At 41.7% G+C, this 13,903-nt stretch overlaps 2 protein-coding genes across 3 annotated transcripts; one reads left to right on the top strand and one right to left on the bottom strand.

Moving 5' to 3' along the window:
• Window positions 1–8: 8 nt before the first annotated feature.
• On the bottom strand, window positions 9–6,333 carry naa60 (N-alpha-acetyltransferase 60, NatF catalytic subunit). Its single transcript, XM_085157017.1, has 7 exons — window positions 6,117–6,333; window positions 5,461–5,576; window positions 5,129–5,258; window positions 4,140–4,236; window positions 1,899–2,133; window positions 1,597–1,762; window positions 9–1,522 (listed from the first exon to the last, which is right to left on the bottom strand). The coding sequence occupies exons 2-6, from the start codon at window positions 5,568–5,570 to the stop codon at window positions 1,606–1,608; spliced, it is 729 nt and encodes a 242-aa protein (XP_085013143.1). The 5' UTR covers window positions 5,571–5,576; window positions 6,117–6,333; the 3' UTR covers window positions 9–1,522; window positions 1,597–1,605.
• Window positions 6,334–8,774: 2,441 nt separating this feature from the next.
• On the top strand, window positions 8,775–13,091 carry LOC146520804 (uncharacterized). 2 transcript variants are annotated; one of them, XM_085157507.1, is made up of 4 exons: window positions 8,775–8,925; window positions 10,999–11,104; window positions 11,371–11,773; window positions 12,716–13,091. In XM_085157507.1, the coding sequence occupies exons 2-4, from the start codon at window positions 11,087–11,089 to the stop codon at window positions 12,724–12,726; spliced, it is 432 nt and encodes a 143-aa protein (XP_085013633.1). In that variant the 5' UTR covers window positions 8,775–8,925; window positions 10,999–11,086; the 3' UTR covers window positions 12,727–13,091. The 2 variants fall into 2 exon arrangements, with proteins under 2 accessions (XP_085013633.1, XP_085013634.1); XM_085157508.1 differs by having other exon boundaries at window positions 8,775–8,926; window positions 11,007–11,104.
• Window positions 13,092–13,903: the final 812 nt, after the last annotated feature.

The following is a 13,903-nucleotide window of genomic DNA, read 5'->3' as shown; positions in this document are numbered from 1 at the left end:
GGGCCTGCTTGGAATGAAAACAAGGCTCAAGTTTATGATAATAAGACAATCACAATGAAAACAATAGAACACTGTCGTCCTACAGCAGGGCAACTCCGACTGACTCAGGTTTACAATCGCTCCAATGACACAGATTTATTGCATAAACAATGTCAGATGTTTCCAGAAACCCTCGGGGCTGTAAAGTGAGAAATGAACACCCGTGAACTATGATTCTGATTCTTTTGTTTTCACAGTCACCTCTGAATGACCTCATTCAGTGCTGCGCCGTGTACAAAATCAAACATTGTTGCTCTGATACAGTGGATCAGGTTTTGTGTAAAGTCCAACGAAGCTCTAACAAATGAAGAAACCTCCTCGCTGCTTTCTGACAACATTAATCAGCAATATTTGTCTTTCACCCCCTCACTTTGGCACTTGCTAGGTTCTAATTTTGGGACCCTGTGTGCTTATACGTACACACCTGCATGCATGCAGGCACGTTGGTGGACGATGTTTCAGCTCTTCTACAGGCCGACATAAAAGTTTAATCTGGGACAAATTAAAAAAAAGAAAAAACAAACATTTCTCTACGTTAGCAGCAACATCACAGACCAACTGGGCTGCAGCCAGTTACATTAAAAAACTTAAAATAAGCACCCAAGCTACTCTCTCTCATTCCCATCTGGATCATACAAGAGAAACAACGCAGAGTCCTGTTTTTGTTTGCTTAGACCGCACGTTACCATTACAATTACTGCACAACAGAGTGCCAATTTCATGAATGTTGTGAAGAAAAATGAAATAAATCTGACTGAACTGTGCCTCAAAGTTTCCTTCCTATAATCACCTTTATTCTTATCTGCTTCCCGATTCAGTGTATACGCTTAAAGAGACAGGGATGGGTTATCTTCCAGCTAGTCCTACTAACAGCATAGAATAGACACACATATTGAGAGCAATGTATATATTATCTTAGTATATATAATATACAAACAGTGTACATAGTCTCTGACAGTGGTGGACAGGATGAAGGGAGACAGAATGATCGGCTGAACCTGTAGTCTCTGTTTGGTTCCCAGTGTGTGTGTTACACTCTTTCCACATCAAAAATACAACCTGTGTTTGCCGTTTGTGCGTCTGGGTTGACGTATCTGAAGCAGGTCCTCCACTCCGCGCTGCCTGGCCTCTGAGGGAGTCTGCCACCGCTCGGCTAAACTCAGATTACAGCTGGAGCACGAATGGGACAGTGTGATATGTATATATGGGCTAGTAGAGGATCTGATTAAATGAAGGAAACAGTGGTTTGTAACCATAACTCCCACTGTCTGTCAGTGTAAAAACAACACTGCACATTTCATGACCCTGCAGTGAAACAAACCCTGTAGATCAGTGGGCGCTGAAATATGTGAGCGGTCAAATGCAGGTTGAACCTGAGGTCCTGTGTGTCGCACAGGGTGTGGAAAGCTGTAGGAGACTGAGGATGTGAGTGTGCGTGTACATCGGCGTGTACAGGGGAAGACTGACGGGAACATCTGTGTGACTGAAAAATAGAAAACAAAACCAGTCAGATTTAATTAATGTAATATTTAATAATGTGACGTGTGTCACACTCACCGTGCTGTGTCACATTGTTCTGCTGTACTGGATGCCGGTCTTGGAGGCGATATTGGACCAGGGGAGCAGTGAGCGCAGCAGCGACTGGGCCTGTCGGTACAGCCTCTGAGGGATGGAGCAGGGGCTCAGGCTGGCCAGGGTTGAACCGATGTGCTGGATATAATCAGTGGGACAGGAAGTCAAGGAAAAAGAAACAATGCAACATTTACTTTTTCTCCTGCAACATCTGGACAAGTACGGCCCAGAGGAAATGAAATAACAGCGAGGAAGTGAAGTATTTTCCTGCTTCCAAAAAAGGATATAATATTGTCCAGGGTGGATGACCCCCGTTGATGTAGAGCACATATGTGAATCCATCTTTGAGGACGCCTCGGATGGAGTAGTAGTAGGGTAGGTAGTGGTGCTGCCTGAAGTCCCTGTTCTCGTAGAAGTTGATGGCAGTGTTGTTGGTGGTGAGAACGTGCAGGTAGATCGCCTTACAGTGGTCCTGGGCTGTTGTCGATATGTGCTCCTTCAAACTGTCCAGCAGCAGCGAGCCTGAATCGATTCAATCAATATTAATGTAGGTCAACATCAAATTAACATCAAGTCTCACAGCAGATGAGTTTTGTAGTTCCAACATGTGACTCGATGGATCAAATCATTAATGTCTTTGATGAGACGGTGTCTGCGATTCGTTCAGATTCTTGCTAACTGAACAAAGGCTGTTAATGTAATTTATATAGCAGGGCTCGCAAAATCGCTAGCCCGACGTCCCGGGGCTAGCGATTTTTCCAGTCGGGCTACCAAAATCTAACTCAGCCCTGCCCGTCGGGCTATTGTCGGAAGGAAAATATATGTCTATGCTTTTGCATTCTTTCGCTAATGTAGCTGAGTAATTATGTCATTGGCATCGATGAGCCACTGTCAATATGTGACATATTGAAATCGCGTTTGAATTTGCACTTGCTTTTTGCTTTCATTTTCATTTTGCGATCGCGCGAACGGTGTGTAGAGAGCAGCAGCACTGATTGGTAAGTGACGGTTAATTGCGCACCAATTCCTCTGACATCATCTTATCACTCATTAGCTTACTATTCAAACATGACAAGTGAAATCTCTCGCAGCAAGCTTATGTGAGAGGTTGATTGCGCAAAGAATTGTTATGTGAGTGTGCGTGTAAAAGCAGCAGGATTTACGCTGGTATTTTAGTTCTGCTCAGCCAAATAAGACAGGTCAGGGTGAAGAAGGGACAGCCAAAGAAAAGCAGACCGCAAAACAGAAAAGTTATGACAAATCAGGCTATGAGGCAAAAAGAAAGCGCAGCTTTTTTGGTTTCATGGACAAAAGAATTTCTGTGGCTGGAATATGACGAGCTAAATAACCTGATGTTCTGCCAGGTGTGTTGTGAGTTTCATTTGATTTCTGAGTCGACAAGCGCCTTTGTTACTGGGACCAGTCATTTTAAGAAAGACCCCATCAGAACCCATGAGAAATGCATTATTGCCCAGTCTGCAGTATCTTTCCCAGAACAAACAGCAATTGCAAAAAAAACATACTAAAAATAAACCAAGCACAACAAGAACTCCTGAAAAATCTGTTTAGAACAGCGTGCTATGTTGCAAAGAGTGAACTACCACTGGCAGAATTTATCAGTCTTTGCAAACTTCAAAAAGCAAATGGCCTCGATCTTGGTTCCACTTGCCTCTTACCCGTGACTTCAGTGGAAATTTCAGATTCAGGATCTGACACAGACTGATTCATGTTCTACACAGTTCTTACAAGTTCATAGAAATTTCTGTTCAATTTGAACCAAGTATTTGAGTTGATGGTTTTAATTTTTATACAGTTGTTGTGATTTGTATTTTAACAATTTTTTTGATTAACTTTTGTTTCCTTTACAATATTATACTTTAATGTATAATATTGTAAAAGAAACAAAACATAAAAAAATTGCTTTCTGTTTTATTCGGGCTACTTAAATTTATTTTGGGCTACCAAAAACTGAAGAATGCCTGCCCGAAGGGCTACCAGAGATTTTGAAATTTTGCGAGCCTTGTATAGTGCCAACTCATAACAGTCACCTGAGGAGGCTTTATATTGTAAACAATCTGATAATCCCCCATAAGCAGCATCTATGACTGTGGGAAGGAAAAACTCCCTTTTAACAGGAAGAGACCTCCAGCAGAAGCTTCAGGAAGGGGCGGGGCCATCTGCTGTGGCTCGTGGTGGTGAAAGAAGATAAAGAAAAAAAAAGAGGACTAGTGTACGGTGACTGTTCTAGTACACGTAAAAAAAAGCTAGTAAGCAAAAGAAATGTTAAAATGTAACAAAACACAAATAAAATTGTATAAACTGGACTTACTCAGCCTAAATGGCGTGGAGGCTGTATGACCCCAGGTTAGTTTAAAGGGAAATTATTCATTGCATTTTCTGACCATCAGGTTTAAGCCACGTTTAAGGCACTCGTGCCCTGGCTTCGTATTTCAGACCTAGAGGCTGTGTTTGTCTTGTACATAAAGCCTTTGGTTTTAGCCACAACTGCAAACGGTGTGTCTGTTTACCTATGCCATGTTTCCTGAACTCTTTGACCACTCCCAGGCTGAGGATGTAGGCTACCTGTGTGTCCACGGGGAAACTGGAGGCCAGGATGTCTCCATCCTAACACGCATACATAGAAAGAAACAGACATATACACAAGTTGATTATTTCAACGTCCACAGTGGGTGACAGAATAAAAACTACACTTCTTCAAGCTTTGTTATCTTAAGTTAATCGTCCATACTCTAAACTTTCTCTCCACCCGTCGAGATCTTTGCCCAGGGAAATTAACCACAGGCAAGGCAGTTTATAAAATGCAAATCCTGCACCAATGGAAAAAATGTCAGATTAAGAACACCTCACATGCTAAAGTGAGAGAAGCAACATTTAGACATTTGTTAAATGGAATCAGTCGAATTCCAGTGTTTTGTAAATCTACATTTGCCACTTTTTGTACCGATTTCTCAGATGTTGGAAATGTCACATTGAAAACATGCCAGAAATTTGCATACTGCACATTCAAGTTTGGAGCTTATAGTCTAAACTCATTCAAACAAGATAACATCGATCCCGATCAAAGCAAAATCAAATCCATTGCACTTCGTTTACACGAAATTAAAAAAGACCACAAGTTACAGCTCTTCTTTCATCAGTTTCTTTCTCATTACCCTCTTCTCCTATATTTCGGGCTAATGAACCCATCTTTACCAAAGGTATCCTTTTTGCCAAAGCAGTGCACTAAAAACAGTCGACTATGTCAGTGATCCACTTATGACATCTCTAAGCAGTAGCAGACATTCACACACTCAGTGACACTATGTCATATTTTGGAGGAAATCCACATTAAAAACGTGTCTCTTTGTAGCTGCTGCAAAACATTAAAATTATACTGCACCTTTGACTGGACTGACATGTTACACTTTGGAGGTTCTGATTTTCTCAATCAAGTACTGTGCAATATTCAGCCTTACTTTCTGAGCGAGAGATGGCACATCAAAACTGAACCTCTTACCTCTTTGTGTACTTTGGTCCGACCTTTGATCTCGGCCACAATCATTCCCACAATGCCTCCTCTGTAGGTGGCAGCGAGGGAGAAGAACTTCTTGTTGGAGGTGATGTCCTGATACCATGAGTCTGGGTACCTGGAACCAAACATCAGACAGCTCTCATATCAGACTATTACTCAGACTCCAGAAGGTCTGCTTAACTTATGGGCCGCTACTTGTTAGCTCACTGGGCATTCAGTTAACAGGAGTCCATTTATGCCAGTCGATAACAATGAAACAAAGACAGTTCCTATACACACAAATGTCCGCCAATGACACTCTCGGTATGATAACTTACTCGATTGGGAACCAATCACCACAGAGCAGCTTAACGTTCTCTATGTCATCGTGGCAAAGGAAGCGGAGCTGGACTTCACTGACGGCTGTGGGAGGCACCACGTCACTCATTCACACCTGCAGGTCCCAACAGAGTGCACAGGAGAGATGGTGAGACTGCAAAAGCAGACTAAAAAATACCCTTTACAATTAAGCACAAGGTGCTGACTAACACTGAAGCATGCGGATCTCTGCTATTGTGCAGTTCTAGATAACAAAGAGAAGTCAGGTAACACAATTAACACGCATTACTGACATTTATAAAAAGGTTTGAATGACACACATATAAACGGACCAGCAGAATGAAACGCAATTATGACGTAAAAAGCCCCAGAAAATGAAACGCAAATATGTAATAGGCATCACATAAGGTTGCCCATAAAAAGTGATGAGAGTTACACTTAGCAGTCGTGTACACAAACCTCTCAGGTTTTTGTAAATACGAAAACAGTGATGTTATTTCTTTATTTACGTAATATCCGGGCAGAAACGGAGCATGCTGCCACTGGTATCAACAGTGTCACTCTTGTGTCCGCAGGTTTAACCACATTTCAGCGTACAGCACACAGGCTAGTGTTAGCTGCCGCTAGCTAGCGCTCCGATGCTAAGCTAACGTACCTTGTTTCTACACTCGGACCGGAGGAAAGCCGAACACAATTAAATTCCTTGAGTGTCACTCGATACAGTCACCACTGCGGACACAGCATGGTAAAGCACTGGTTTATTCCCGACTCTCAAAGCCGTTTCATTACGGAGCCACTGCTACAAGGGTTGCTACGCTAACCAGAGCTCTCCGTGCTTTGATAACAGCTGGATGTTTTCTTCCTGTTTGTGGCTGCTACACGAGTGACGTCACTTCTAAGGCGTTTCCTTGTTCTGTTCAGTCCGTTGGCGATTTGTCGCCACCTGCTGGACAGAAGTGTGCTCTACAGGAGTGACTCCTCCATAAAGAAATGGGATGAGAAAAAAATTTGAATTAAATTCAGTTGTTTTCTTTTTTTGTTGTTGTTGTTTTTTATCTTAAAAGCATATCGATCAATTCATTTGTGTTTTTGTTGTATTAACAAATTATTGCGGAAAGTAAAGACAACAGTGGTTTACTGGACATTAAAATGATTTCAGAAGTATCAATACTGGCCCTGTATTTACTTGGTATCAGACCGGCGCAAACATTTGCAGTATGGCACAGCACAGAGGCGCTGCTTATCATTGATAAATAAGACTTGCTCTAGCTGAATGAAGGTGAGGAGTTCATTTCATGACACATATCAGTGTGCAGATTCAAAACACACTTAACCTGAAATGTTATCAAGTTAAAGTTAGGAGAGTAAGAAAAAAGAAACCGGTAAGAGTGGACATGTTGTCAAAGTCAATAAAGCGATAAAGCCAAGGTAAGGTCTGTATAGCCCCGATTCACTGATGATGATTTCATGCCCCAAACAAAATATGTTGATATGAACTGGTTCGTAGTCATGTTGGAACAAGAAGGGACCATCTCCAAACTGTTCCCACTAAGTTGGGGGTATGAAATTGTCCAAAATGTTTTGGTATGCTGAAGCATTAAGAGTTCCTCTCACTGGAACAAAGGGGCCGAGCCCAGGTCCTGAAAAACAACTGCACACCGTAATTCCCCTCCACCAAACGGCAACCGCCAAACCCAGACTTATCCACCAGATTGCCAGACTCAGAAGTGTGATTGGTTATTCCAGAGAACAGGTCTTCACTGCTCTAGAGTCCAGTGGTGGTGTGCTTTACACCACTGCAGCTGACGCTTTACGTTGTGCTTGCCCCGGAAACCCATTCCATGAAGCCACACACTGTTCTTGACCTAATCTGAAGAAAATTGCAGAAATTTGGTGACTTTTTATATACGTGTGGCCATGAAAGTGACTGGAACACCTGAATTCAATGATTTGGATTGGTGAATACTTTGGACTATATCTATATTGTTTTGTGTCATATGTGTCATGTCATTAGCATGAATGGGATTGTCCCATTCAGCCTTACCAACCTTATAACTATTGAGATCCACTGTGTTTCAGAGGGTGCACAGTCTAGTTCCATTGGGTATCCTTCAGACAGAATTTTCATGCATTTATTAGAGTATATTTAGATAAACACAAAGTCAGAACAATCACAGGTCTGCAGTTAAAGCCTGAGGAGGATATTTTTCAGTCGAATCCACCCAACATTTAGACAACCTCCTTTAAGCAAGCATCAGTGGGAAGGAAAAAATCCCCCTTAACAGGAAGAAGCCTCCAGCAGAACCAGGGTCAGAGAAAAATTTGAATATCATCAACAAAAACAAGTGGACTTTTTAAAAAAGTCAGAAACCCATCTAAAAGACAGAAATGAAAAATGGCCACATGCACAATCAGTCCGTCACATAATGTCAGCGCGCCCTCTGGTGGTTATCTGCTGGTACTGCAGTAGCACGAAAACCAAGTCAGATTAAATAATTAGTCAGAAAGACATAACAAGTATTTGGCACTGCAGTTGTATGTCTTCTTTTATTTTTATGTATGTTTTACTTTTATTATAGTGATAAGAAAGTTACTGCAACCATTTCAAGCTCCGCAGCATTTAGATTCAAAGGTCGTTTGCACTGTTCTCTCCTAGCTGGGCTTTTAAACAAAGACACATCAATGTATAGACACAGATGCAGCAATAATAATTAATTGAAAGTGAAACCGTCCAGTTTGAGTTCTACTGGTGAGGAATTCTGCATGTTTATAACCCACACAGGAAATAAGGATTTCATGTCACAGCACTTTGGAGTTTCCAGTATATGCTCTGGCTGAAACCAGAACTCTAACCCACAAGGTCCCTGAGCACCTGGGAGGAATGGTTACTGGGAGGAATGGTTATTATGTTAACGTTTGTATGGCAGTCTTAGATTAGCAATTAGCAATATCAAGACTTTTAATGGCCTGTCTGCTCATCATGGAGATGCTACTCAAGAGATTACAAAGTAATTTGTAATCTCTTGATCTCTTGTAATTTGTCTGGTAAAGAAGGAGGGAGACTAGATCCTTAGAGCCTAGATCAGTCAGGTCAATCCAGGTTTATAGAGCCTTTAATGACCTTTTGACATTAAAACCCAGAAAGCTGGTATTTCTCCAATGATTTACATCATTTATAGCTGGAGCTTCAGTACTGACAACTATTTCCTGTTTCCACATATTAGCCTCACGGGGAGTTTTTAGTTTACTATTTCAATTCTGTGTACTTGCATGTTCTGACTGTTTTCTCCAGGTTTTTAACGTAGCTCCTTTAAGAGGCTCCTTCACGGTGCTAACCTGTTGGCACACCTGTTCTCCATCATCATCAGTGAGCACAGCAGGTCATCCACCAAAGATCTCTCTGGGATTCGAAGCTGCGTCACAGCAGAGCTTCTCTGAGTTGGTGGGCCTGAGATCCTTCTAAGGTAAACAGCCAGTTTACGTTTGCATGTTTAGATTAGTTTACCTCGTGAATATTTGTAGCTCAGGTGTCTTTGGAGAAAAGTCCACAGAAAATCAACTCACAGCTTTACTATGACTGCATGGTTAATGCCAGATCCTGAAGTTAACGAATGCTTTCTAAATAATAAGAGAAGTCAGAGGGAAAGAAGATAAGACATCTGTAACAGCAGTTGAAGTGGGCACCATGTTCACACTGAGTTTCCTGAGTTAGAAATGAGACAGGTCAGTGTGATGGAGCCACACAGTTCAGCTGTATTCAGTACAGCAGCAGCTGCAGTGACAGAATCAATAAAGCAGATTGTGAGGTTTGTTTTGTAACTGCAGATTCACCATCAATACGTTGCAAACATGTTGTTTGTCTGAATATATGGAGCTGCTGTGACTCAGCTGCTGTTTTTCTTGCTTGTGTGCAGAATCCTGAAGTTGAGCCGACCTTGCCAACACGCAAGTGTCTGCCTTTTTAATTTAGTGATCGCACACAACCAGGAAGTCAGATTAAAACCAGTTCTTCGCCTCCTACATCCTGAGCATCAGAATCTTGACGCTTGTCAGCAGTGTTGGTCAAGTTACTTAAAAAAAGTAATCAGTAACTAATTACTGATTACTTCCCCCCCAAAAGTAATCCCGTTACTTTACTGATTACTTATTTTCAAAAGTAATTAATTACTTAGTTACTTAGTTACTTTGTAAAAACACGATTTACAACCTGAATAGGTGATAAAGTGATAGATCTTTCAGCCCAATTCTACTTTTTCTACATAATCATCATACAAAATGTAATCAAATGGAAAAGTCTCTTTTTAAAACTTGTTTTATTAGTTTTAATCTTTTAACTTTATGCATCAAGCAAAAATTTAATTATGTGCAACATTCTCTGACTGGAAGAAATTAGTTTAATATTTAAACCTATTTTCTGCACATTCCAGCACATAAAATAAAATATTTTGTGTGTTTACACTCAGTCTTTCAAATAGATGCAAGTAAAACACAGCAGAAAATAAATAAAGTCAAAGACTAGCGGTCCTGTTGCTCTATTTTCACCTGTAAAGCAGGAGTGGGGTAGGCGGAGGTTTACCCTGGTGCAGGTGTGCAGCGGTCAGTGGAAGAATCCGCGAGTTTCTCTCTGAGTTTCCCATTACGTCGTAGCTACTCGGTGCTTGCTCGGAAGTTTAGGGGTTTTTTCGCTGTAAAAAGAAGTTTTCTTCCCACGCACAACGGACACTAATGTTTTTGTCACTTTTTATGGAATCAAACTCAAAGTAAGGTCAGTACTTCCACGCTTTAAACGCTGCACGCTCATACTCTCTCTGCACTCGATATATGATCCATTGTTGATCTGCACACAGCTGTTGTCACGAACGTCGCACTCGCTTACGTCACTGTCATGAGACATTCTCGCAAAAAATCACGGTTTTAGTAACGCAGTAACGCAGCGTTCCTACGGGAAAGTAACAGTAATCTAATTACCGTTTTTGCAATAGTAATCCCTTACTTTACTCGTTACTTGAAAAAAGTAATCGGATTACAGTAACGCATTACAAGTAACGCGTTACTGCCCATCTCTGCTTGTCAGGGACATGACGTCCAGGTAGCTCTTCTGAACATCGTAGATTCCAGATGCTGAGAAGCTTTTAATCAAAACGATTCAAAAGATTAGTTGAGTTAACAGATCCAGTATTTGTGCGGCGGGACTCTTTCGGTTTCTGTGCAGTTCATTTAGATATTGCATGTTGTCCACACTGACAACAAATGTGGGAAAAGAAATGTTAAAGCTGCCTCCTGGCAGCAATCAAGGTAAGCGAGTCCCAGAAAGCTGATCCTCTTCATCAGGACGCAGCATTTCCTCACTGATCCGAGTGACTTCCCTGGTCAGTGGCGCTTACTTACTAGTTTTTAATCCTACATCTTGCAGTCATCTTGATTTAATCCAGAAGAGGCGAAATCTTTGTAAAATGTCGTTAATGTGCATTTTATTCTGGGACTAGGCTCAAGCCTTGACTGTGAAACTGGCCCAATTAAAACCAATTTTTCCACAGGTGTTGGGAGGTGAAACGAGTGCGACGGAAGAGCAGAGGAACGCTGTCGGCCATCTTAGTCCAGCTCGGCCACTGAAGAAGGAAAAAAATGGCTTATTTCCAAATGGTGAGACAACATGCAGCAACACAAAGACTCCAACGCCCTGAGCAGCTTTGGAAAATGTAAAGGAGGACGTTAAAATTGAGTTTTCACTGTGTTTTCACAGCTTTTGAGCTCAACCACTGCGATTCACACAACATGATTAAGTAATAGACAAACTTGTAACAACAACAATAATAAAACATTTTCAGTAGAACTTAAATCCTAACACGTGTGCACATGGTTTAACTCATTAAGCCTGCTCCATGACAGCTGTGTCTTTGTTGCTATAGGGACAAACGGACCCGGGCGGGGAATGCTCTCAGCAGGCCGAGGATGCTCGCCCAATGACAAGCGGAGATGAATCCCACACCTGTGATCAGTGTGAAAGGACTTTTCCTACCAAGAGTCGCCTCGCAGTACACAAACGGATCCACGCAGATGTAAAACTGTATCGCTGCGACGAGTGCGACACTTCTTTTACTCAGAGCAGCAGCTTAAAAAGGCATCGAGTCATCCACAGTGGGCTCAGACCGTTCACGTGTGAGCAGTGTGGGAAGGCTTTCAATCAGATGAGCATCTTGGAAAGGCATCGACTCATCCACAGTGGAATCAAACCACACGTATGTGACAAGTGCGGGCTGGCTTTTACCTGGCTGCCAACCTTGAGGAAACACCAGCTGTCCCACTCTGGGAGTAAGACATTTTGACCTTTTGTGGACAGACTCTTAGCCAGCAACGCTAGAAGAACACAGATTAAGATGGTCCTGTGACCAGTGTGGGGAAAGCATAAAACCAGTTTAGAGACCATTCACATCTGAAAAGTGTGATTAAACCGCTGCAAAGATCCACACAGGATGAAGGTTACGCAGCCGCCGTACACTCCTCAAAACTGTCTTTTCTACCAGACTCATTTTGGCTGTTTTCCCCTAAGATGCTTTTCTTTGTTCCCCTCCTTCAGGAAAACTCTTTGCTCTCACATCGTGCTTCTGTAATATGTATCACAGATCTGTTAAACACAGTTTATGACCTCACTCACATTCTCCAAAGCTGCCATGACCCTGGATTGTCTCATGAACCTACTTTAAACTCCGTGTGCTGCCAGCGGCTCTGAGGGAAGGTGTTGTTTTTACGATCACTATTAGCTCTTCAGCTGTTTTTGTTCTTTTTCTTGGAGCTTCACATTATTACGTTGGGGCTGGATCAGGTTAACCCTTAACTATAAGTCTAAGGAAGAAAAAGTTTTAAGTGTGATCTTAAAAGTAGAGCGGGTGCCCGTCTCCCAAAGCCAAACTGGGAGCTGATTGCACAGGGGCCTGAAAACTGAAGGCTCTGCCTCCCATTCTACTTTTAAATACTCTACGAACAACAAGTAGGCCTGCAGAGCGAGAGCGACGTGCTCTAATGTGTTGTAATGTCTGTAGGTTCTCAGTCAACCAGGTCACGGTTGGTTTTGAAATGAAGGCAATTTGACTTCTTTGGTTTGTGAAGATGTTTCACTTCTCATCCAATAGGTAAAGTAAAGTGGGAGAGGACCAGGAATTTAACCTCTTGTCTTAGACTCTGATTCATCAGTGAAGCCACAGTTTTCCCAGCATAAAACACAGACAACCCTGACGTACTTTGTCTTTGTTTTAGTTGCAGACTGAAGCAGATGAATGCAGTTGTCACCCATCAGCGCTGTAGTAGCCACTGTTCTTTACCGACTTCTTCACAGCAGGCCCCAACTGAAGTACTGAGAACTTGGAAGATGTTTCTCCTCAGACGCTCATTAAAAGTCCATGGAGTCACCCACAGAATGGAAAAACCGGGAGTTGGGGCTTCCTACAACTCAAATGTCTCTTTTCTTTCTTTTCTGTGATCTGCAGTATCTGTAATTCCTGAAGTGTCACTGTGAACAGTCCATTCGGTCACTTGTGTTTCTAACTTTGAACAGTTTTAATGTCCCACTGATTGAGGTGCGCACTCAGATCTCCCATCAATTGAACCTGACCAGTAGTAAAACATCCAGAAAGTAATCAGATTACCAAATGAAAGCTAAAACTACTTTTAACTGCTTATTAAACCGACTGCTTCTCTTAAGTAATTGATTAGCTGTTTATAGGAAAAAGTGCCCCCCCCCAATTGTTTAGTATTTATAGTTGAAAGAAATCTGATACTAAGGTAACTTTTTTAATCTTAAATTGTATTTTTTTTTTTTCTTTCTTTTGTTGTTGCATGGACTCAACACATCTGTACATACAGTACTGCAGTAAAACTGTATTTTTAGCAGTGTATAAGTTTGAGTTTTACTATTTGACCGTGTGTTAACATCTGAACATCATGTATTATGACACGATGCAACATTTTGGAACGACTTGGCTTCTTTCGTGTTTAGGCGGTGCAATGTAGCTACAACATGTTACATGTAATGATCTTCCACTGTGTTTTTCCATAGGTTTAAAAATAAAATCCTATTTACTGATGGGCAGTGAAACAGTAAAGCTCTCTGACTTCATGTTTGAGGAACGCATATTAATTATACAGATTCGATGAAGTTGAAGTGCTGGCAGTCAAACTCATCATCATCAGTGTAGAGGTGGAAAGTAGTCTAGGGCTGCACAGTGTTTAGATGCTTGTACTTTATCACACTAATGCTCTACTTAGACTGCATCCGACGTCAGAAGGAAATGATGTCACTTTCTATGCACCACATTCATCTGACAGCTTCAGTTGTTCACATAAAGGTTTGACCAACAGTGCCGTGAATCACTGCTCTGAATAAAAGCAGCCAGCGTTGTTCATCAGTTAAAATGCTGCTTTGAAAGCCCTACATTATTATTTGAT

This window comes from Neolamprologus multifasciatus, chromosome 4 (genome assembly GCF_963576455.1).
Source record: "Neolamprologus multifasciatus chromosome 4, fNeoMul1.2, whole genome shotgun sequence".
Lineage (NCBI taxonomy): Eukaryota > Metazoa > Chordata > Actinopteri > Cichliformes > Cichlidae > Neolamprologus > Neolamprologus multifasciatus.
The sequence above is the reverse complement of the archived record's forward strand: the minus strand, read 5'-3'. Positions and strand labels throughout refer to the sequence as shown.

Excerpts from the sequence above, each read along its gene's own strand:
- naa60 (XM_085157017.1), bottom strand. The coding sequence starts at position 5,570 with ATGAGTGACGTGGTGCCTCCCACAGCCGTCAGTGAAGTCCAGCTCCGC. Across the intron at positions 5,259-5,460 it reads GGTGATTGGTTCCCAATCGA|GTACCCAGACTCATGGTATC; the intron begins GTAAGTTATCAT and ends GTTTGGTTCCAG. Across the intron at positions 4,237-5,128 it reads GGACCAAAGTACACAAAGAG|GATGGAGACATCCTGGCCTC; the intron begins GTAAGAGGTTCA and ends TATGCGTGTTAG.